Genomic DNA, 24,458 nt, shown 5'->3' on the forward strand with positions numbered 1-24,458 from the left:
AATCAGAGACGGAGCAATGCATGTAGGATATGTTATTTTAAAAATTTCCCTTGTAGAGAAAAGTTTCATCGTCTGCCATAGTAACGGCGAGTCCTTTTTTTTCAGAAACCCCCATAGAATAGAGTCAAATCGTAAACGCGCGCGGTGAACAGCACCGGCAATCACGAGAACTTTCATTGAGCGCCGAAATGGCATTGTGTGTGTGTGTTTCAGCAGCATCCGAACGCGACCAACAGTAGCGAGACGAGCGTGGGTGGCGTGTCGGGTGCGTGCGGAAGCAGCGGCATACCGGCGCCCGGGGAGGCCGGATGCAGCAGCAGGGGTGGCAGTAGCAGCGGCGCTGGCGGGGGGGGCGGCGGCACCGGACAAGGCTGCGAGCAGACCCGCGGGGGCCCGTCTCACTCGTCACGGGAGAGCCACGCTAAATTCCGTCACGGCCTGCTGCAGCTTATGATCCACACGATCGATCCGCTCCACGACGGTCAGTCCCGCGCCGGTATACCAACTCCACACTCTATCACTCTCGCTTGCAGCTTATGGCCTTTCTGTTCAGCACGTCTAAAATCTGTGGAAAATGTCTGTTTTCTCTGCCTCTTGCGTTTCGCGTCTCACGTAAATCATAATAATACGCGAATAATTGCACAGACTGCGTCCACTTATGCGATGATTTTTAACTTCCTTCTTCGATACAACTTGCTGCCTGAGAGTAGAAGTTTTTTGAAAAAAAATATGTCGCAATTTTATTGTAATCTTGTAAATGTCTTCTTCTAATCTGCTTTCGATAACATTTACGAGAAAGGTTTAATGCACTTTTCATAAGCACTTTGATATCTCGCACGACGAAAAATCTGGACTTGATATATCGTAGAAAGTATGCATTTCCTTTTTGTAATAACAATGCCAAATATATTTAAAGCAATGAAACATTGAAGCTAATTTTTTTTTTTTACTAGAATAAATGAATGATGTAAATATAGATGTATTTTTTAAAGCTCTCTCTTTTTCTTTCACAAAAAAAATCAGACAAGATTGAAGTGGTCGTGACGTGAACGCGCGGAAAGTTTAGCAATGATAACAAAGTTTCCGTGGAATTTCAAATGGATATTAATAAATGCTTGATCGGTTCCAATTAAGAGCCTCTCGTAGTAGAGAATGACGCGAAACGCAACTTATAACGAGATTTTTTTCTTAGCAACACAATTCTATCGTGACTTAACGAACTTCTCAATTATTACTTCAAAATTATTACTTTTTGCTTAGATAACAATTAAAAACATAATTGTGATGCTATCTGATAGCTTTTTTATTAACTGTATGCATGTTAGTTTGTAGAATTGATAAATGTAGACAAGCTGAATCGGTGGAGTTTCGGAAGCTCGTTCCGACATTTCCTTCAGACAAGTCGCAAGATTTCCGACAGCTTGACAGATAAAGTGTTTTTAAATGTAGAACTATGTGCGACCATTTTTAATAAAAAACTCTGCAACTTTACGTAGCAGACAGACTAATATATGTGTGCATGTATTCTGTATATGTGTGTGTGTGTGTGTGTGTGTGTGTGTGTGTGTGTGTGTGTGTATTTAAATCTTTAATTTCTTCGGAAATTCACCGCGTGAGATAAAATTTCATTTTCGTAATTTAAATGTCGTAAATAAATTTCACATAGTAAGAGATCTTGCGGCTAAACTTGACTAATAAATTCACAATTTTTTTAGTGATAAGCAAGTACAAAAAATAATATTTCAAAGATTTAAAAAAATTATGTCTATATGATATGATGTGAAAATTTCAAATGAAAGATTTCAAATTTATTTTTGGACATTGCAATTATATATCGTCATTAGAAAAGAATTTTTTCCAGAAGACAAATTTTGTACTTTAACAACTTCTAATATTTGTAATTTCCATACAATTTTTATAACGCAAAAAATTCAAAGCGCCGCGCTATCCTTTCCTCCCTATAATTAAAAAATTCTTTAATTACATATGTTGTCATATAAAAAACGAGCTTGCATTCAAAAAAAAAAAAAAATGAGAATCACACGGAAACAGATTAAATGGGAAGCTCTCTTTCTTCTGCACATTTGTTCTTTGCGCAGATTGTCAAGTCAAATACTGAGAGCATCGCTCTGATATTTGTCATAGCGGATATCTGGAAATGTGCGTGTAATAAGAACGGTATACACATTTTCGGAAGATGCATGTTGAGACAACTATAACTTCATGAAAAATGTAGCTGTGTATATTAATGTTTTGCTGTTGAGTTTGTTCGTGGGATTTACATTATGCATATTGATTGCAATGATAAAACCACTTAATGCACGATATATGTACTTATAATATGTAAAGAATAGTATATTTCTATATTTTGTTATTATTTTTTTATTGTTCTAGAGTCATACTATATACAATGAATTATATTTCATATAAAGTTATATTGAGTTAATATAATTAAGTTATAATTATATATATTATATTAAATTTTATTGACGTTATATCTATATATGTGTGTGTATGTTATGTAAACCCGATAAAAACCCGTCTTGCAAGAATTTTGTATCGAACGCTCTTAGAGATTGGTTAAATTTTCACTGCGTTCAGGATGTGTCCAAAAATAGTTATCTATGACGAACGTGATCGTCAAAGAACGGGTCTCAAGTTATAGCCTGATCGTTAATAAATAATTCAGTGGAGATTGGAAGCACAAGAAGGCAATGCCATGATGATACTTTTCACCCTAAATTATTAACGTTAATCGTTTTAAATATCTAGTACGCACATTATATTTGGTTACTTCAAGTTTTTTATATTGACTAAAAATTGTCATTCCGTAATTGATACTCAACATTTCGTTTAACTCATGTTAACGCTACGTTAGACTTTATATTCTGTGATGTAAAAGAAGACTCACCTCCAAATAGCTTCTACATATTGAGAACTTTGTTTACATGCTTATAAAGTATGTTTCCGTTCGTCTCATGAATAAATATTTTTATATATCCAACTATTTTCACATATCCTCTCTCTCCATGCGTTCGCGACTGAATATTTTATACCACATGTACACATTTGCCGCCACTATTACAAATATTCACGACCATCGTGAATGTAAAGTATTTATTATTATTTATGCATAACTTTAATTTAATTATTTATGATCAGACCTAAAGCCGGATAAATTCTATGAAAAATTTGTTAATAATTAAACAATGAAAAAATTTATTTTAATTTGATTATAACGTGAATCCCATTCAATCGCCACGTCAATGAATCTTTCCATTAAATCGTAAATGATTTATAAGACTTGGACTAAAATGCAAATAATCGATCGAAGAATTCCATCTGATATGTTGAGAGAGCTTTAGATGCGATTTCATTCAAGTTTATCGTTATGTGTACGATCGGTCATTGCAAATAATTGTCACTGACTGGATTTTACATAACACCCTTGCAATTATAGATATTTGGATCTCTAAATTGATGATTCTTCCGCCGAACAGTATTCATATCTTCGATCATTATGTCAAATTTTCATTCATAAGGACAAAATAAAATTTTATTTTATTAAGGGCGTTTGATACGTATGAGAGAATACTAGATATACAATCGCGATACATATGGACGCTATTAGAGAACAGGGAAAGATTAAGTGCGCGTCAATATGATGCGTGAAAGCACCGCTTTGATACGACAGGGACTAAAAAATGAATACGAGTCCGTGATATTTCTCTCCTGTTCGCGGACATTCTGTATCCGCATTTATAGATCAAAGCGCGCTTTGAGGGAACATCATTTTATTGTGATACCGTGTGTCACAGTTGCCACGTACGCGTGAGTGCGGTATTAACGAAAGCGGAAAATGGAAAACGCGATAACGTTTCCATTTTCTGAGTCGCTCCAGATTACGACGAATTAGTTTTTCGACGCAACGATCCCAATTTTATCTCGTCTCGCTAAAAAACCGCGCCATTAAAACGCGCGACCTTTAACGCCCTTAACTCGCTTCTCCGACGTACAAATCAATCTTATTTGTTATCGATAAATAGATAATGTACAAAACGGAGCGGCGGACCATTTAGTACGCGCACAATCGTGAGCGACGAGAAAATCTCCGTGGAAAATGTTGGCTTAAAGGCAACGCGCGATGTATTGTTTAAGTTCGTTTCGCAATTCCGGTTAATGCTTTATTAAGCCAAACGCGCAAAAATGGAGATGGAATTTCTTTGAAAGAAACAACCTCGTTGTTGACATACACTCTCTTTGATGTTCTCTATTATGTCCGTGGCATTAATGCGAATCGGTTCTAAAATAAGTACATTTCAAATTTTATCTCAGTGGATAAAACGCGACGGTGATGGCGAATCGGACGAAAAGGTCTAATAGATAGTCATCCTTTTCTTCGCAGTAGTAGCGTGTGACCTGACCTATTTGTGTGACCATCCTCAGCCTCTACATACGTACATAGATACGATTTCGAAATCAATCCTACAAAGTTACCGGGCTCGCTCGTGGATTAAGATCTTTATCAATCTCATGCCATGCACGAGCTCTCTGTACACGATTTAATGATTAACAAACGTCGTCGCACGAATTCATTTGAGAGTCGCGGAAAGAGACGAATTTCTCTCCGTCATTTTCAAAAATAAATTTGCAATCCGATTAGATCGATACGATAATTCTAAGATTGAAGGGAAAGAGAAAAAATATCGGTAGATTTTTAAAAAAAAATCATTTTTACGTTGTTTCAATGAAAAAAATTATTCGAAAACAGAAAAAAATAACGCGATTGAGAAGCAATTATTGATATTCGAAAATTATAATTAAAAAGATTGTACCGAGCTTAAGATACAACAGTTTATTATAATTATTATATATCAGCAGTATCTTTTGAATCACGCGATTTATCTGAAAGGCACGGCAGTAAATGTGTTGCCAATGTTCGAATATTACAAAGATATCGGAGAGGATGGATAATCGATCTATTGTATAGAGTACATAATCATAATATTGCATGCCGATATTACATACCGAGCAATTCCGCCTTAGGCTGATAAGTCGTGGATTACGCCGGTAAATTATCCTCGATATTCCTTCCGCCCTTCTGTGACAATTATATTTCATGTCTAATGCATGTACATCGTTGTCATCTCTTTTTCATCAAATAATACTCACATTATTCTCAAGAAATTAAGTGTAAATGTTTTTACGAGTGTATATCGTGCCGGTGTCATCACTCGTTTAAAAAAGGTCAGTAGTGATGATAATCTTTAGTGAAACATATCTCGTTGAGGCAATAAATCCCAATTTCTTTTTTTTTTTTTTTTTTTTTCAAAATCCTCATGTTCGCGGGTTTCGCTCCAATTCTTTTATAATAGTAACTCGCGACACGTACTCATCGTGAGATGAAAAAAGAAAATGCAACGTTGATGTGAGGAAATTCTCGGATCATATCGCGCGAAACAATGGTTGCGACCATTTGACTCGACAGCATGTTAATTTCCAGCATCGATCTTCCTCGGACTACCGAGAATGTCCGAAAATGAAATGAAAGTCCATATATTTGCCTACTTTTCTTTTTTTCTTCGTGATTATCTTGACTCTTTTGCAATATATTTAATACGAGAAATTCTTTGAGAAATTATTTTAACGAACGATATCTTTTAGAGATATAATAAGTTATAAATATATATATATATATATATATATATATATATATATAAAATTATGTCAAAATAAATTCGCTTTGAAATATATTTTTCAGAGCAAATTTTTCTTCATTGACTTAATTTTAATATTCTTTTCATCTGCTCCATATTATCATTTGACATCTCCTCTAACTGGATGTTTTGTCCACGATAACTCGTGTCACTCATAAATACGGTACGTAATACCTCAAGTGATGTCTGTTCGGTTTCCTAGTGACACACTCGAACATGTACATGTCTCGTGTCACTTGAATCCACGCCGCCACTTAATCTCGCGATATAGGCCACCCATCTAAACTTTGAGATTGCTGGATAATGTATCGATACGCAACATTGCAACGTACGAGAACTGGAAAGACAATTCTTTATTTCAAAATATAAATCTTTTCTGTAAGAAGGAAAAATATATTTCGACAATGCGCGCCAATTTCTTAAAATTGCACCATGTCCAACAGAATACGAGAAAGGTTGTTACAGACAAACACACACACACTCGGTCGTCGCGTGGAAATAACGCGATATAGAATCTCGCGCGCATATACACTCCATACACACGTAACGTTCTTTTCTTTTCACCTACATATCTGTCGCGAATGTCCTCGCGACGGAAGCACGTCATTAATCTCGATAGCGTGAGAAACGTTCAATACGGCGGTTTCAAAAGCGCACGTACACCATCCCATTTCCTCACGCGAGGAAACAGTGAATTCCTACTTCTCCGTTACATCCTTTAGATCTACACGCTGAAGTAGATCCGCGTGTGTAATCCCTCGATTTCATGCATTTGCAGCTTTTTGCGGCCGAGACACCCGGTCTCGCAGCGCGGGACACACCACAGAGACGGAAAAGAATGGGGTGAATAACGGATGCAGCGTTTTGTCAGAGGTTTGCGACAACATCTCTCGGTGCTTGGCTTCGAATAAATTTTGCGCGGCACGCGTTTTGAGCATATCGTGAGCGGTGTGGTGGCGAGTGTGTATCGGGACCCTGACCTAGAAACTGTCGCGTATCGATCGTAACTAGCGAATCCGCACTTGGAGCTCGCCTTCCTTTTCCCTTCCTTTAACTCCGAGGCTTTAACGTCATCCAGACACCACTCGAGATAATACCGACGACGATGACCAAGAATCCGCTATTTCTACAACGCTCTCGGACCCTGTTTGTGCAGCGTTGTATCCCATCACCATTGACACAAGTATCTTTTTTTTTTCCTTTTCTTTTACCTTGGGACAAAAATTTCCATATTCTCGTTATTCGCAAGTACGCAATATCGAAATATTTGCTCGATCGACCTATGAGAGAATATATACAAACCGTGCCGTTTTATATTGGAGGAGGTAAGGTTGTGTGCTTCTCAAATGTATGTCAAAGCATTACGTTAATTAAAGCAGAAGCAGAGAATAAATTTATAGATTAATAGATTATTATAAATCACAAGAGAGATGAATTAGCTTATTGGATGCAATTTTGCGATGCCTTTTTATCAATTTATAACGCAATGCGATACTTCGTCGAAACGATCCAAAGATAATTATTGACATACTTTTCTAGAAAAACTATTCATAGCAATTAATAATGGAAATAAAAAAAGAATCGCTGGTGGACGTTAGTAAGCAATTTTTTTTTCTGGACATTGGAATCTCCATTAATAAAAAATAGAAGCTTAAATAGGTCTCGTTGGAGATTGTAAACTTTGTCACAAATTAATCCCGAGACATATATAAGTACAAGAAATTTCGTAGTTGCAGAGATTAGCACGCAAATTATATTCCTGCAACAAGAAATAATCTTACAATGTGCCTTTGATTTTGATTAGATACATTTTTAATATTGTAGCATTAGGGAATTATAAAGATTATCAGTAATATATTTTTAGAGATTACAAGTGCGCGCGAGAGGCGAAAATGTTTTGTGCTATAAAAAGAATCTAGATTATATAAAAATTATGCAATGTTTATTTTATGTTTTTTTTATTACCCTTAGATAATCACACTAGAAGTGAAGCCGTTTACTTTCACCCGATAGATTTCATAGTGAATAGCGCCTCTAGAAAAGAAAAAGTTTTCTAGTACTTGGTTTATATAGCACTTTACAATTACATTAGTAGGTCAAAGATGTATCCTGTTTGTTAAACTTTATTACTTTGCGTTATTATTATTATTACGATATTATCTACTATATTCTGTTTTATACAGTCGTCGAATTATTTATCACCAGATTATGTACGAGTATATAAGTGAGATCTCGCATTATGCGCAATTTTCGACACAGTCATTCGAATCTATTCGAGTCTATCGGAATTATTAATAATATCTCTTGATGGATATAATAAGTAATTTTATACGATACCTCTACATGATTATTTTTTAAATGTCAAAGTTTTATTCTACCAAAATTAGAAGGCTGAATTTTCTGAAAACTCTTTTTATTATAAAAAGAATAATTTGTCAAAAAATATTTACAAATTTAAAAATATTATTGAATTAAGAAGTATAATACAGATTTATCCTTTTAATTCTATTAATGCTTGTATTATTTTATATGTATACACTTTGGTGAGAAAAGGTTACAATTATTGAATTAATCTGTTCATATGTAACACAACAAAAAAACAACAATGTATAAAGATTTTTATACACTTGACTGACGTTTAACGAAACAACGAATACGCTTTGTGGCCGAAAATTAGCAGAACCTGTGGTGGTTTGTGTGTATTCCTGCGGTTTCTGGACGAAGGCAACGGGCGAGTGCGAGCAATCAATCACGTCGGGTTTTGCATTAAAATTACCTAACACCCACGCCTTAACCGCTTACACGCGAGGCAGTATTCGATACCGGCCGACAATGAGGGGTCCCGGTTAACAAAATCGATCGTCCTTAGTCAAAGTGTTTGGCAAAAGAAGCGTGCTATCGATTTTCCTCATAGTTATTCGGGATACATTGAAATGACGAGAGTGTAAGGCTGTAACAGGATGCAAAGAGCAAGAGTCTCTCGATGCGATATTCAAGTGTACGGTTGGCTGGAATAATGTATTGAGAAAATGCTTTCTTTCTTGGTCGCACTTTAACAACTATGTGATATATCGAGTTTTACAAAATTCCAGCGAGAACGGATAGAAGAATCAGCTCTGAATCTTTATTGTATTCTTTAGCCTTTTTCAACTTTGATTTATGTATGAAAGATATCGGACAAAAATATTTAAAAAATTTCTTAGTTGTCTGGAAGATATCCGTTGCCGGTCTACAAATGGCAAGAGCGAATAGAGGAGCAAGTGCGCGGCATTCGAAGTCGAATTTAATTTTCTGTATAATTTGTTAAACGATGTCGAACGTCGAGCGGAACTCGTTATCCCCAGTGCTACCCGGTGATCATCTTGAATTTGAAAGGAAGGATACTCTGAGACGAGTTATTAAAATCTGTGCGCTATTTCTGTGAGAAAGATTTCGTTTTTAATCGGCAGATGCTGTCAGGAATTTGATAATTCTTCATTTATAGATATCTCTCACTCTCTCTCTCTCTCTCTCTTTCTCTCTGTCTCTCATAGAAATATATCCGACGGACACGTTATCTTTGCGCATTATTCGACATCATTTTGCTTCTTTCATCCTCGACAGCTGATGCTTTTAATTAATTATAGAGCCGCTCCGCTTTGAGTATAAACGCGCGGTTGCTTTGAGTTTTGTGGATTAACGGTGCCCAGTCGAGACCATTTCCAAACCCATCTCCGACTCTCGACGTTACACTCCTGACTGAAATTTCTTCCATGCCAAAGCTAGTAATCGTTTGTGAGTTTAACAGATTGAGACACGACAGCCAACCGATCTCTTTCTCTCTCTCTTTCCCTCCTCGCTATTTCTTCTAACCCGTTCTACCTCCACCCATTTCCTTCCAGGGCTCCCCATCTTGCTCCGGGTAGCTTAAGGGTCGATACTACCATCGCACTCTACTTTCAAGCTCTTTGCCTTTCTTTTCTCGCCTCGTTCCTACCTTTGGGGATGAAGGCCACTTACACGAGCTTTTTCTCTTTGACCTACTGCTGCCGCTGGCACGCAGATCTGTGATTCCTTGACACGAAGCACGATAAGCAGTGAATTAGACGGCCCTTTTAAGCTCAATTCACGCTATGGACACAGTGCTGATCATAGTTTGGTCAGTCTATTAGATTGTATCGTATTACAATACATCTCGAATACATCAAGCTGTGGCCTTTGATCTAGTTCGTTTGTAAAAAATATCGTTGTGACGTGACATTGCTCTCGGCACACTGCGTGATGACCTTTCGCTATCGCTGGATATATTTCTTTTTTTTTTTTTTTTTCATAAATTTGTGAAAATGTAAGCTGCAAATATGATTAAAACATGATACTATTTTTTCAAACAAAACCTCATGTCTGATTGAAACAAAATCTACAGTTCTAACACAGACGTATAGCATATTTTTATCGTTCTTGTACAATATCATCGTTCTTTTCTTTTTTTAATTTTACAAAGTATCTCTAATTAAAAAAAAAAAAAAAAATTGATGCATGTGTATGGACACCACGTCGCGTATAGAGCCGAAATAAATAACAGATTCGCGTCACACTATCGAGAACGATTCTACTCTAGTTCCAAATAATACCGGATTTCAGTCTCTCCACTTTTTTTTTGCATTCGTCGATTTTTTATTTTGACCTGCTGCAGTTCCTAGCGAACAACAGTAAAAGTTTGCACGAGCTGTGGTAACCGACATATTTGGAGCACTTCACAGCTGCTTCGCGAAAACAGTGAAGGTTTGTTAATTATTTCATGATACTTTCTGACAAGAGCAATCTGATAATGTTTCACAGAATTGCTCAAATTATATTCCATATATACAATCTATCCGACAATATAAGCGTTTTAAAAAAATTAAAAAAAAAAAGATAATAATTTATATATATTATCGATTTTTTAAATTAGTTTTCTTATTTGATGGAAAGAGGTAACATAAAAATTTTAAGAGGTAATCTAAAAATTTTCGTTTTAAATTTATTAATAATTAAAGATTTCTTCCTAAACTTTCTGTTCTGTATTTTAAAATTTTTTTATATTCTCTTTTCTATTATACAATATAAATATAAATTAAAATGAACATTCGGTCTGAGTACGATGAGTGAGACAGGTAATTAAACAGGACTAAATAAATTTTGTTTATTGCGCTTTAGTTACTTAATTATCATTAGGCCAATTAAATATATACTCGACTGTATAAAATAAATTATTAATTTGTCACGTTGTAAAATAATTCCGTCTCCTTGAATTAAACATCTCTAATTGCATGTGTGTGTGTGTGTGGTAAATCTATTTTTTTTTTTTATTATATAATAAAGGTCATCAACAAATGTCAGGGAAGAATCTCACGGAAAGGTTTCTCACTCGGAGAAATAGATAATATCGACTGATTAACTCTACTTGTTGAAATAATGATGATCCCTTTTAGCGGTGCAAGATTATCGAGCTCTCAAATACTCTCCCCGAAGCTATCTATAGAGCATGTACACCCTAAATTATGCATGACCTCTATACATGGCGCACTGTGGATTATATACAGCGGAAACGGACGTGCATCATCTATACATGCAAATGTTCTGGTGCTATATGTATTTATATTTCATGTCCGCCGATTTAGAGCATGCCAAATCTACCTGATAGTAGTTATTTGCATCAGATTGAATACAGGTTAATTCTAACGAAGAACTCGATTAAATATCGAGATGTATAAAAAATATTAAAAATTTGTGAAAGTTTGTTAAATCAGATTATATCTTCTATAAAAAAGCTCTTGTATAAAAATGAATGCATGGAAGCTAATTGCATTCATTTTACTTAATCTTTTATGTTTCAATTTTGCAACTTTCCCTTCAATATACTTTTTTCTTTCATCAATTGCATTTCTACGCTCTGCTGCATGCACATCACTTTAGAAGTAAGATTAGAGATTACAAATGGTCTATGAAGCGTGTAATATGCACAATTATTTTGTACACATATTACATACATCATTAACTAATATAGTTTATTCATTAACATTTTATTTGATAGCATATACGTATATATAAGACATAAATTCTTAAATGTACTCAATAATAGATTTTTATTTTTAAAATAGTAGATTGGATTATGCAGTCATATATAAATAATTTAGATTTAATATTGAATAAGTTAAACATTCTTCTTTTTTATACGATTATTTTTCTCTTAAATTCATTCTTGAATTATATCGAATCGATACTTATCGAGTATATTATAAATATATGATATTATTTAATTCTTGAATTTAATTTGAACATAATAAACTAGTTACATAGTATTTTATCTTGCAAAATCTTATTGAACAATAAGATTAAGTTTCTTATTGTCTTTTCAGATCTACATCATAAAAAAACTAACACTTGTATTTGCACCGTATAAGTCAGTAGGATAATAAATTAATAATATTTATAAGAGTGCGAAAAGAGTTTCGATGAGTTGCCAATAAACTTAAATCGAACGGCTTTTCTAAGTAAATTAATAAATTGTGTTTATTTTTAAGGTTGGAGATTGTAGAAAAGTAAGTTTGTAGGATAAACGGTAGAACGTAGAACTGCATGAGATAAATCTTGACGTTATCTTGCGATTATCTCGGGGTTGTATTTTCAATCTCGTCGGTCCATGCTAGTATTCTCCGACATCGACGTAGAAATCGTAGAAACGTTGACGATGCGAATAAAAAAAAGAATAAGTTCGACGCACGCACATTGACATTTCGTATACTCGTGAACGCCTCGCGCGCTCGATCTAGCGTAAAACAAGAACAAAAGACATCTAGAGCTAGAGCTATGAGGACATTTCCATATTTCCTGATCGCAATCGGAAACTCGACGAAGCGCGGAATTTGCAAACGCTGCGAAATTTGCGCGAATGCAACGGAGTCTGCTCCGTTATAATGTAATGCTAATGCACATAATGGCGAAGACTCAATTTCCAACACGAAATAATTCGGACATGCTAACGTTGTAATTAGCATGATTAAATATAATTTCCGCGTACGCGATGTATCTGCCTACACTTTTTATCAATTATCCACTATATAGTTTCGTCAATGCCAAATATGTACAAATAATTTTAATAAAATTTAAATAAAAATTATTTCTACGTCGTGCGTGCGTCTGTTAAATCTTTTAACAATTTTTTGTGATTTTTCTGATAAAAACAAAGTGACAAAATCCTATTTTTTTTTTTTTTTTTACAAAAGAAGCAAACTTTGCATTTGTTCTTCTCTAAAGCATATCGTCATATGATTTGCTCTTGACAGGCGTTGCCTGTCAAAGCAAATCAAAATACGAACATTGCATTAATTCTAAAATTTGCTCTTTTGAAAAAGACAAACTTTAATAATTATGTTCATCGAATTATGCAAATGATATACGGAATTTTATAGAAACATGCATTTGCATCGCAAATTGACGTCTACGTTTTTGCCATATAAATTCAACTACCGGATGATCGCATAATTAAGAACTAATACCTCGTGCCTTTACCCTACCTCATTAACCTGCATCTCTGGTACTGTTCAGGCAAGGTGGACGAGAAAGCGACACAGCTGCACGCGATAGCGTCGCTGAAGGTGCTGCTGGATGCCACCAGGCCGCATAACGGCGCCGCGACATCGACCGCCGCCCATTATTCCGGCGCTCCCTCGAAGGAGACGACCCTGCAGCTGCAGCAGGGCTCGCAAGGAACCACCACCACTACCACGACTACGACTACCACCGCCGGCACTACCGCTGGCATTCAGGAACTTCCTAATGGCGGTATCGCCGCCGGTCTCGACGCTGGCCTCGAATCGGTAACTGTCGAATACAAGAAATTCCGTACGCTGAGAGTTTGACCGGGATCTATTGATTAATCTCAGACGTTATTGTTGCCGATGTTAGGAAATCGTTAATCAAAAATGCCGAATCATGTTGCGCTTATCTCGAAAAAAATGCATAATTTTTTTCTTTCTTTTTTTTTCATTGAATCCTCTTAAAGGAAATCAATATATTATTGATAAACAATAATCTGGATTATAAGTGTCGCATTCCAAGCAGTGAAATCTCGCTTATAAGACTCACCTAATAGTAGCTGATTTTTCAGTGAAATTTTATTAGTATATTTAGTGAAACATAAGAGGAGCGAAATATTGCGAATATTTTCAATGAAATACTCACTGATCTTCTGAAATTTCTCACCGCTTTAATAAATGACACTTTCTTTAATCAATTTATAAAAGAATATTTTTTACGAAATTTTTGAAATGATACTTTTATAATTTTTAGAGAAGAGGAAAGAGAAAAAGTAGTGAAAGTTTTTACAAACACTTACACATTCATTCGTCGTTTAATAAAATCGATCGATGTCCTCCAAGTTATACATGATCCTTCTTGTCATACATAATTTAAATTAATAGTTAAGAAAGGAACCGCATTCTGGCATAAGGATCCGATTCGTTAAGCGGTGTGTTCCGATCCGAGAGATTAGAATAGTTTCCCATGCCGTCGTTAAACAAAGAAACCGAGAATACGTTGATTGGAATTTGTCGTTCCACTTTTCTTAACAAAATGTTTGAGTTGTTCGCGGTTTATCCGTCGTCACATTTTTCGTTTAAACGCGATCGTTTCGAATATTATTCGCGCGCAAAAATATTACAGAAAATATATACAATAGAGAGAAATAATTTTCAGCTCGATAAATATAAGCACAATAGGTTAATTTTAAAATTAATGCAACTTCTTTCGAGATGGCTGTCGCGTACATCGGAACACGCTTTGTAAAGGGCACGTTAGTTCGATATCGTAATGCTCTACTTTCCATTGTGAAATGTTTGCTTCTATCTCACGACTTGGATATCCTGAATTAGAATAGGCGGTTTAATTCCCGCAATATACTGCGAATCACGCAAAGTAATCCTTTTTAACTTATACAACGTCATTCCGGATGTAACATTCCTGTATATATTTTAGAGCTCTCTCAATTAGATACCTCTGTATTAATATAAAGCTACTATCTTTCTTCGTCTCGTGTAATTTTGGCGCAAAAATTTTTACATTTTTTTTAATTATTTGCTACAAGAAAAAGTTAATTCAGACTAAAAAATAAGGTTCATGCGTCAAAACAATATTTTTAGTAAAAATTTTGATAAAAATTTATATAATACAATAACAATTTAAGTATATAAGTATATTTAATTGTTACATATTACAATATTCGTTCGCATATTTCTTGAGATTTTTTACATTAATAGTTTTACATCACTATCGAAAGAGAGTTTACAAATGGCAATATTGCTCTCCATTCAGCTGGTCAAATGTCGGCCTCGTAAATTTCCCTCAAAGTAACAGCGGCGATAGTCAAAGTTAGCTTTATGCTAACTACGTTCGCCGCTTTTAAACGCGCACGGATATAAATCGGCACGGTGTTCATCCATTAAGTCTTATCGGGACAACCGCAATTTTCAACCGCGCGGCAAGCCGACCCCACCTCGAACTTGACGATTATAAATCAGAGCCACGCTCGATATTTGTCGGCTTCGAACTTTAAAGGTTCATCCAAGGTTATTTTGCCCGCGTTACCCAACTCGATCGCGTTAAGGGGTGAAATATGTGAAAACAGGGGGCCCCCGTCAACGTCGCGCGGTATCTCGATAGGGAAAATCCAATCGGATCTCGCAGCGTAGGCGCGTGCACGATTGTCGTCAGAAGGAAAAAAACTAGAGAGAATCGATAACTTTTTATTTATGTCGAATGCGACGCTTCTCCTCGGGATAGAAATGACTGGCGAACACGATCGATGCAATAAGAAATGAGAGACTGCAATGGACGACGTTGCTCCTCTTTACTCTTTGTCGGATAATATCAGGAAGAGCTCTACCGAGGACCCTGTGCGATTCAATTATTCTTTTTGAAAAGGCGATAATATGATAGAAACACATTTGAAATTGTCGTCATTTCATCAAGTGATCTCCAACTTCAACAAACAATCTTATCGTTATCCATCTCTCTTTTCGTGTCTTTATCGACTCCGGAAAGTTCAAAAATGACATCGCGAATTATAAATTTTATAACAGACGTACATCATTCAAAAACCTATTTAAGTTCACTTAAACACTCCGTTAGCAACGCTTGACTTGACTTTTAATCGCGGAACAAATTTTCGACAAAGTGTACAGTAAGGTACATGTAGCTCTGATGACTCTCGTGACTCCAATTAAAAGAGAATGCCCCGAGAAGCGACGACAAAACAGATCGGTGGTCAGCCGCAACAAATTGCCATGTCGTGCACGACCCTCGGTTTAAATCGATATATTGCGTTGTGTCATTTCCTTGCGTCAAACATTCGAGCTTTTATCGCCACATTAACATTTATCACGTCCAGCAATGTGAAAGACAACAAAGTACTCACTTAAATACATTCTGTATAAGCACATTCTTCATATCGAATTTTATCCGGCATTGTCTTTCGATTAAAATCAGCTTTGATGGAATCATCGATATCCTGTGATATTGCAGCCCAATAGCAATTCTATTTAAATGCTTATTTATTTTTTATAACATTATTTAATCACGACTTTAGAAGAGGAACTTGTGCTATTCATAAATATTTCTTTTCATTATTACAGTTTTAAGTTTTAAAAAACAAGACAATAATATTTTTTATCTTAATGGTTATAATTAATTTTTTAATTAAATATTTAATCACGTATTTTTAACATGTCATCAAATACAATGACTAAACATGTAAAATGTAGGATAGAGAAAATCTTTTCTTTTTTCATAAAATTTGTTTTAAAATTTTGTGGAAGAAAAAGGAAAAGGAAATGTAACGCAATTATACAATGTTTCTGACTGGCATAATGTGGATAAAGAAGAACTTAATGTTTATCGTAAAAAAAAATCGCAACAATCGCTATTGTTACAAAAGACCTCTCGTTCCTGCAGTCGATCGCAATTATAATGACGCAAAGAAACGGAATAGCGAAACAATTTCCCTCCGAGCAGGATACATAATCGTCGCTGTAATTTGGAAAGTTACTCTGCGGAAATATAAATCGGAAATCGACTAATCCGAAGCTCTCTCGAGGATATTAGTCGGCGCTGGCTGGTATCGCGACGCCCGGATGGACAGCAAGTAGTCTCAGGCGGCTTTGTCCTAAATGAGCGGAGAGAGGACCTTTTCATTTTGAATGCATCGGAGAATCTGGGTCAATGCTGCATCCCACCCCCCGTCCCGCTGCACGTTGTAGAATTCGCGCGCGCGCTTCTCACGAATAAACGCAAACCAACTGTCCGATTATTCGTCGGTATTTCCAAATTTGCGGCGACGAAAAAGACGTGCTCGGAGAACATTCATAGATAATATTTCGGTCCGGCGATCTCGTTAAGCTTACAGCGAAGTAACGAAATTCAAGATAAATGGCTGATATTAATCGAGTTTGATGGATTTCACATTTTTCATAATATGATGATATAATTGATTTATATTGTTTATAATTGTCGATCTTGATCTTGACACATTGGAGTGACAATAATCTTCTCTTGAACAGAAGTACCGTCCTTTAATAATAATCCCTACTAATACTTAGACATACAAAACGAGGATTAGTCTGGAACTAGGTTTATTTCATTCTTGAATGAGGAAGTAATTGGAAACAACGATAATTTATATAAGCATTCGCGATGGCATTGTGTCGCGGTTTGCTCGAAATGAACTGAATAACAAAATGCCACTTTGTGTCTTTGCTATCACAATTAGTGGTTTTTAAAAGGGTTCTCGAGCTTTGACGACATTATCCTCGATAATGCGAATAAACGTTACTTTCGCATTCCTCGAGATAGCGATAAAATATTGCCGTTTAAGCAGCTTTCAAATAAACAAATTTAACGTTTGGGTATCATCGATTAATATAAAAATTCGATTTAAGGAAAATTTAATTCTTCGATATGTTTATTCATAGGGCGAAGAGGATGAACCTCCGGAGGCCTTGGATATGGGTTGGCCCAGCAGTCCAAGAAAAAGGCTGACTTACATCTTGGTCGCGCCAATCTTATTTCCTCTTTGGTTAACGTTACCAGATACGAGAACACCTAGAGGTAATTAATAATCACCTTTATATACTTGTATGAATTTGAACGAATAATACATAAATTATTTTTTTCACTCACAGTGAACATCTCCCGTTTTGTAATGTTATTTTTTTTTTTAGTTTTAATTATTAAAAAGTTTATGTATAACAATTTATATAAAGAAAAGGATATAATTTTTAATTTTATAGAATTAAATAAGAGTAATTATCGTAGAACCGATTTGTGATGTAAAAATTAGAATCGAAACTAAATCTGTCGTAATCGTTTCTTCGATTAATGTGATAGACAGTTGAATATTTGCGTCATTACTTAATGCTTTACTCAACAGTCTTTTCTTTTAATATTTTCACTGTTGACTATTTGAGCGATATTAGATTTCCTCTATACCGACGAATAATCGGTCTTGAATAGAGGCAGATGAAAACTGGAGCAAAGACAAAAGCAGATCCTTTGTAAAGCGCAAGAGCGATTAAGCACTCTCATTTACATACCTTGCGCCCATTGCGAGACCCAAACTCCTTTCTTCCTGAAAAGTCAATTAGGATATTTATGAAACGAATATAGAAACCTTCAAGAACACGGGAAATTTAATTCTCCAAAAGTATCTGTAATCGATAAATACATTTGAGAGCTTCATATTTTCCGCTCTTTTGTACCTTGTCTTCATTGTTCGGCGATAATGTTAAGATGCAAAAATATGTCAAGATAATTTTGGTTTCAAGTTCATTATATCTCGTTATTTATATTATTTGATTTCACTGCGATGGCGAATATAATTGAGAATATACATTCACGTATATTTCGTTTGACCGCAATAAATTGCACAAACTATAATAAATATATATTATACCTCTTGCAAGGGACGAGAATCGATACAATCTAAGAATTCTCGCGCGATAATTAAATTATCCAGCAATAAATTTTTTATTTCGCTATGCAATTATTATATTTGATGCATCACGATGCTAATAGAAGCGCGTGAACGACGATTCATCGTTTGCCAGATTTATCCAAAATATTATTCGAGGAAAGCAAAAAAGAAAGGTGTAGAGAAGCGTGTGTGTTTCGAATCGTGCCATTAATTACGGCCGAAAGCTTAGACCGTGGAAGGTGTGCGTACTTGTTTTTTTAACTCGCTGAAACATCGGGATCAGATTAAATCCTATCAATCAGCGCAAATATCGCGCCATGTTTTGCCCGCCCGGTATATATATATATATATATATATATATATATATATATATATATATATATATATACATATATATATACATATATATATATATATATATATATATATATATTGACCCCCGGGGTAATATTAGCTCAACTCTGGGAATTTGGGATTCCGAGCCATCGATTTCGTCGAGATGGAACTCTTGGTCTTTCATCAATACACAAGAAACAAATTAAACGGCATTTATGCCTAACTCGCTGTATAAGTTTATATTTTGTATTTTTATTGCAACGTTTATCGTGCAACGTGTAGTACCTTGTCAAGGAAAAATAAAAATGAAATCTTTTTTGAAATTCTACCGCGAGAACACGGACGGATATTCATGGTTTATCACGCGAAAAACTAACGCCATCAAGTTATACGTAATACGATTCGGCCGCTTATCGGAATCGCGAGGTCGAGTGAATCTCTATCGGATTTGGAGACATGCTCGTGCTTCAATTTAATAATAAATGTTAAGATCAACATGATCGTCACTCGTACATTATCGCTATTATTCGAAGCATTTCGCAGTCACCATTTATCACACGCCTCCTGCATTATCTCGGCCTAATAACATGCCTCTATTGCGACACTGCACAATGCCCGCGACGAAAGATGATATTGACACGTTAATTTCGCATGGAGAACTGATTGTTGCACACGAATGCATAGATAGTATGTACATACTCATTCAATTGTCAACTAAAATTCCGATATGTCCTTTGAATTTCAGCAATCTCGGGCCTTTGATTACCGATCTGTTAATATGAACGTGATCAATTAATGCGGGATACGCACCGCAAAATGCACAAGCGAGTCAAAAGATCGCCGCCAAATTTTATGTACATAGCTCAATTTATTTGATTGTCAATATTTTTAAAAAGTTTTGTACAAACCGAGATATGCAAACTTTCTTCTTATATGTATTGACACACATATAGAAAATTTCTTTCTTTAAAATACAAACATATCATATATATGATATTCATATATTAAAAAAGAATTTAAATAATTTGAAAAAAATTAGCAAATGTATTTTCTGCGAAAATATATATATGCGATTACTTTCTTTTTCACCTAATCAAAAAAATAATAATTTATGATGCGATTTTTTTCTCGTTTTTTGAAAAATTAAAACTGCTTGGATTAAATTTAATTCATCTCACTTAAATTAAGCAAATTAATTATCGCGTTACTGTTCCATTATATATATTTTCATTTATTCAGATTTTAGAAAGCTAGTGGAAAACAATTCAGTAGTCTAAATATTCGTTTTGCAATCTCATTCCGCTTTGGAGATTGCCATAACCATAATCGTGAAAATAAATCAGTTTTGTGAACGAATGCCAACAAATTCGTTAGTTTGTTTTTAGAGCGGAACCATCTATATGACATATATTAGGTTCTACTAAGTAATTATTCGAGGCAGAAGTCTTCTTCCAACGTTCTCAAATTAAACCCCTGAGATTCAGTCATTAGGATTAAATTACGGGACGGATTAGATATCTCGAACTTTACCCTCATCATCGTACTTAAACGTAAATATGTCATTGAAATCTGAAAACTGGTATTTTTATTAGCATTGAACGACTTTGTCTGCCGATATATCTTCAACAGTAAGAAAAAATGCTATTTACTGTGGACTTCTTATTTAAACAACAGCATAAACAGTTTTCTTAAACAATGACAATATTGACAATCGCAAGCGAATAATTACAATTCACAATTAATTACAATATTATCGTTAAATTGTTAGATTAATTAATTGATGAAATCTCTGTAATTTTGATATATTTTTTTTATTTTATTTTATTTAACGATATGTATTCAGTTGCCAATCAATTTGTGTGTACAACCACAATTATGTATTTTCTATCCTGATTAATTTTTTTTTTATATTCGAAACGAGCTATATTTGTTAGAGATTCATATCACGTACATCAATTAGCTAACATTGCACAACGTTATCGGAATGGTAATCGACCAAGCATATTTAACATACTTAAACTACTCCCGTTAATGGAAACTGGAAACCGAGTGATGCGACTAGAGAGCTGGCGCCACATGGCTGACTGCATAATTGAGTGAAAGAACATCCCGCATCGTCGCAGCAACTATCCCGTCTTTTCCGATTCAATTTTGACACAGGAAAGATTACCGTCGTAACAATCCGGTATATCAACGTTATATACCGGTATATCCTATTAATGCTACCAACCACTAATTATTATATGTTAGTTATAGATTAATTATAAATTAGTTTATATAAACTCGGGACAGATAACAGATGCCGTGCATCCGCTTAATTTCAGGAAAGAAGTTTTTCCCGATAACTTTCATCGGCTCGATCTTCTGGATCGCGGCGTACTCGTACCTGATGGTTTGGTGGGCGAATGTCGCCGGCGACACAGTAGCCATACCGCCGGAAGTGATGGGCCTGACGTTCCTCGCAGCCGGCACCAGCATACCGGACCTTATCACGAGCGTAATCGTGGCGCGAAAAGGATACGGCGATATGGCCGTGTCGAGTTCCGTTGGCAGCAACATCTTCGACGTGACCGTTGGGTGAGCATCCAAATCTTCTAGCGTCAATGTAACGCCGCGTCAATGTAACGCCGTTCTGTGATATATTATATACGAAGGCATACAGCATTCGTTCTATTTCGAGAAATTTCAAATTACAAAACTTTTATTTTAAAAAATTCCATAATTTTGCGTCTAATAATATATTAATATCGATATTAATTATTTCATTTTTGTAAAAGTTATTTTGTTATTCTATTTTATCGCGTTTAGTGAATCGCACGAATATTTTAGAAAGTCTCAATTCATTATGTCTTTATTTTATTTTATTTGTATATATATGATTGTTTAAAAATATTGCAATTACTAAAATATGTTTTGATGGAACCATTGAGAGAAAAAGAGAGGAAAATAAGAAATCTTAACGTGCTCAAAAAATTTTATCCAACAAAAAAATATTTCAAGAATATCTATGATAAGAAAATAGAACAATTCTGAGAAATATTTTATTATAAAATAATATTATATATATGAGAAGAAAAATGTATATATACATATTATTAAAATATATATATATATATATATATATATGTATGTGAAAGAGCAAACATCATTTGACACAAAGACTTTCTAGTTCTATTCTAGAAAAGTCGCAGCAATGTGTATTTCTCATTGATTCCGCACGTGAATAGAATTTTATGATATACTTTAATATATGTGATAGTTATTGCTGGATTCGATATATAGATAAGATGAGAAAATCTTTCAAGATAGAATTGTACAGAATGTCATATTGATTTTCCACTAGGATTATTCCGAATCTGGAAAAAAAATAAAAAAGGAAAGAATATAAATTAGCATAAACCGAAGGATATAGATACAAATGCTGAAAGATAAGCATTCTCGACACGTCTTTTATTAACATTTGGCGTAAAGAAAATTATGACAAAATAAAAGGTGCGGTATGAATAATAAGGGAGAAATTAAAAAGAAGCAAAACTTTTTTTATATTGTTTTATTGCAGCAAGATCGTGTACCACGATTAATTCAGGTATTACAAATTTGCCACTAAATTAATATCAATAAATTTATATTAATGTCATTATTTGTTTAATTATCTAATTCTGCAATATTAATGTTTAATATTAATCGGAAAATTTAACTTGCGCTTTTAAAACAATATAAAATTTATTTAATAAAAAAGACAATATCTTGCAAAGATTATATGTAAAAATTTTTCAAAAACTTTTTTTCTGATAAACAGCAAAGTAACATAGCAGATACTAAAACGTGTCACGAGACGAAGAAATTTAATACATCCCTAAAAGCATCTACTGCTTTTCCTGTTTTTGAATCCGAGACCCATTTACGTCGCACTTTATTGAAGGATCGATTAACGAGAAAGACCAAGTGCCAAAGAGGCACGAAAAGCTTATTCGAAAAAGGATATCAATCTCAAATTTCGGTAACATTAATCATTCGAGTGGAACGAGAAAAACAAGATATCAAGATAACGTTTTATACGACAAAAAAAATATTGATCAATTTAAATTGCAAGTATTTAGATTTCTAATTTAATAAAGGGGACAATATTTTACTTTTTCTAAATCTCTTTTTAAATTTTTATGTCATCTCTAAACTCTCAGCTAATGAAAGTTTTATTAATAAAATACGCGATTAACATTTTTCATTATTTTCTATTTAATGTCACTTCTTAAAGAACAATAGTTGACAAGCATTATCAATGTGGAAAAAAACTGTGCTATTGTTACTCTTATTGTGCAAAGAATATATGCACAGTTATATTGATCGTAATTATACATTAACATAAATAAATATACGTTATTTTATATATATATATATATATATATATATATATATATATATATATCTGTAAATATATCTTTTATTTGAATCATTAAATATATAAATAGTTATCTGTCAGTATATTACAAAATATTTAAAGAAAATCAAATAATGAATAAAATAATGAATATTTTTAACATATTTACACAAAATTTAACATCTTTTACAGAGATAATAGATACGATATATATTTTTCGTTTCGTCGAAATTCATATCAAGATACTTTAGATTTAAAGTTTTGTCAGATTATATTTAAAAAAAATGTCTGTTAACGTGGCACTTGTTTTCCTACTCTCTTTAATTACAATACTATTTTTATTCTTTTATTCAGAGAAATGGAAAAACTTAAATACAACAAATATATTGCATATTCCGGAAAAGTATTCTCCTATTTAAAAAAATTTATAAACTCATATTTATTCCTGCAAGACGCGCACAATGTTAGTTTGTAATTCTTGCATTAGCTCGTATCAACTATTGCGGAAGCTTTTCTTGATATTATTTAAACAATGTCAGCATTACCGGTGGGATCTTCAAAGAACGGAAATTGATATATAGGCAGCAGAAATGATTATAGTTAGTAAGATATCAATGGCACAATCGAGTTCACACACAATAGGCGAATCGCACAATATCGGAATTATTGAACTCCCTCGCATGTGTGTCTGCGCGAATATAATGCACTTAATTGCATACTAAATATACATACATACGTATATTGTGTATACTAATGTATATATTAAGTATATATATATATATATATATATATATATATATATATGCTTTACACATAATACACACACACACACACATTCTCTCTCTGATGATATACATATTTTTATGCGTGCAATATCAGATGATGACTGATGATTAAACGGGATTAGGAGAGACGTATGGAATTGGTAGCCAAACCTGTCGAAGAATTTACTATTTTACTATAATCGCATTCACTATTCACTCTCTGATATTATTATCGTATTATTGGCACAGAAGATGCCACAAATACTGTTTCAAATACG

At 34.2% G+C, this 24,458-nt stretch overlaps 1 protein-coding gene across 5 annotated transcripts in view; it reads left to right on the forward strand.

Annotated features, from left to right (window-relative positions):
* The window catches only part of LOC126849982 (sodium/potassium/calcium exchanger Nckx30C), a 54,472-nt gene that overhangs the window by 25,264 nt on the left and 4,750 nt on the right, over nt 1-24,458 (forward strand). For 2 of the 5 annotated variants that reach the window (XM_050592494.1, XM_050592497.1), the window contains 4 exons: nt 214-481; nt 13,284-13,555; nt 17,702-17,837; nt 21,363-21,615. In XM_050592494.1, coding sequence (XP_050448451.1) covers nt 214-481; nt 13,284-13,555; nt 17,702-17,837; nt 21,363-21,615 — 929 coding nt within the window. Of the gene's footprint in view, nt 1-213; nt 482-13,283; nt 13,556-17,701; nt 17,838-21,362; nt 21,620-24,458 lie in introns of those variants that run through there. The other 3 variants (XM_050592495.1, XM_050592498.1, XM_050592499.1) reach the window with 2 other exon arrangements.

This window comes from Cataglyphis hispanica, chromosome 5 (assembly GCF_021464435.1).
Source record: "Cataglyphis hispanica isolate Lineage 1 chromosome 5, ULB_Chis1_1.0, whole genome shotgun sequence".
Classification (NCBI taxonomy): Eukaryota; Metazoa; Arthropoda; class Insecta; order Hymenoptera; family Formicidae; genus Cataglyphis; species Cataglyphis hispanica.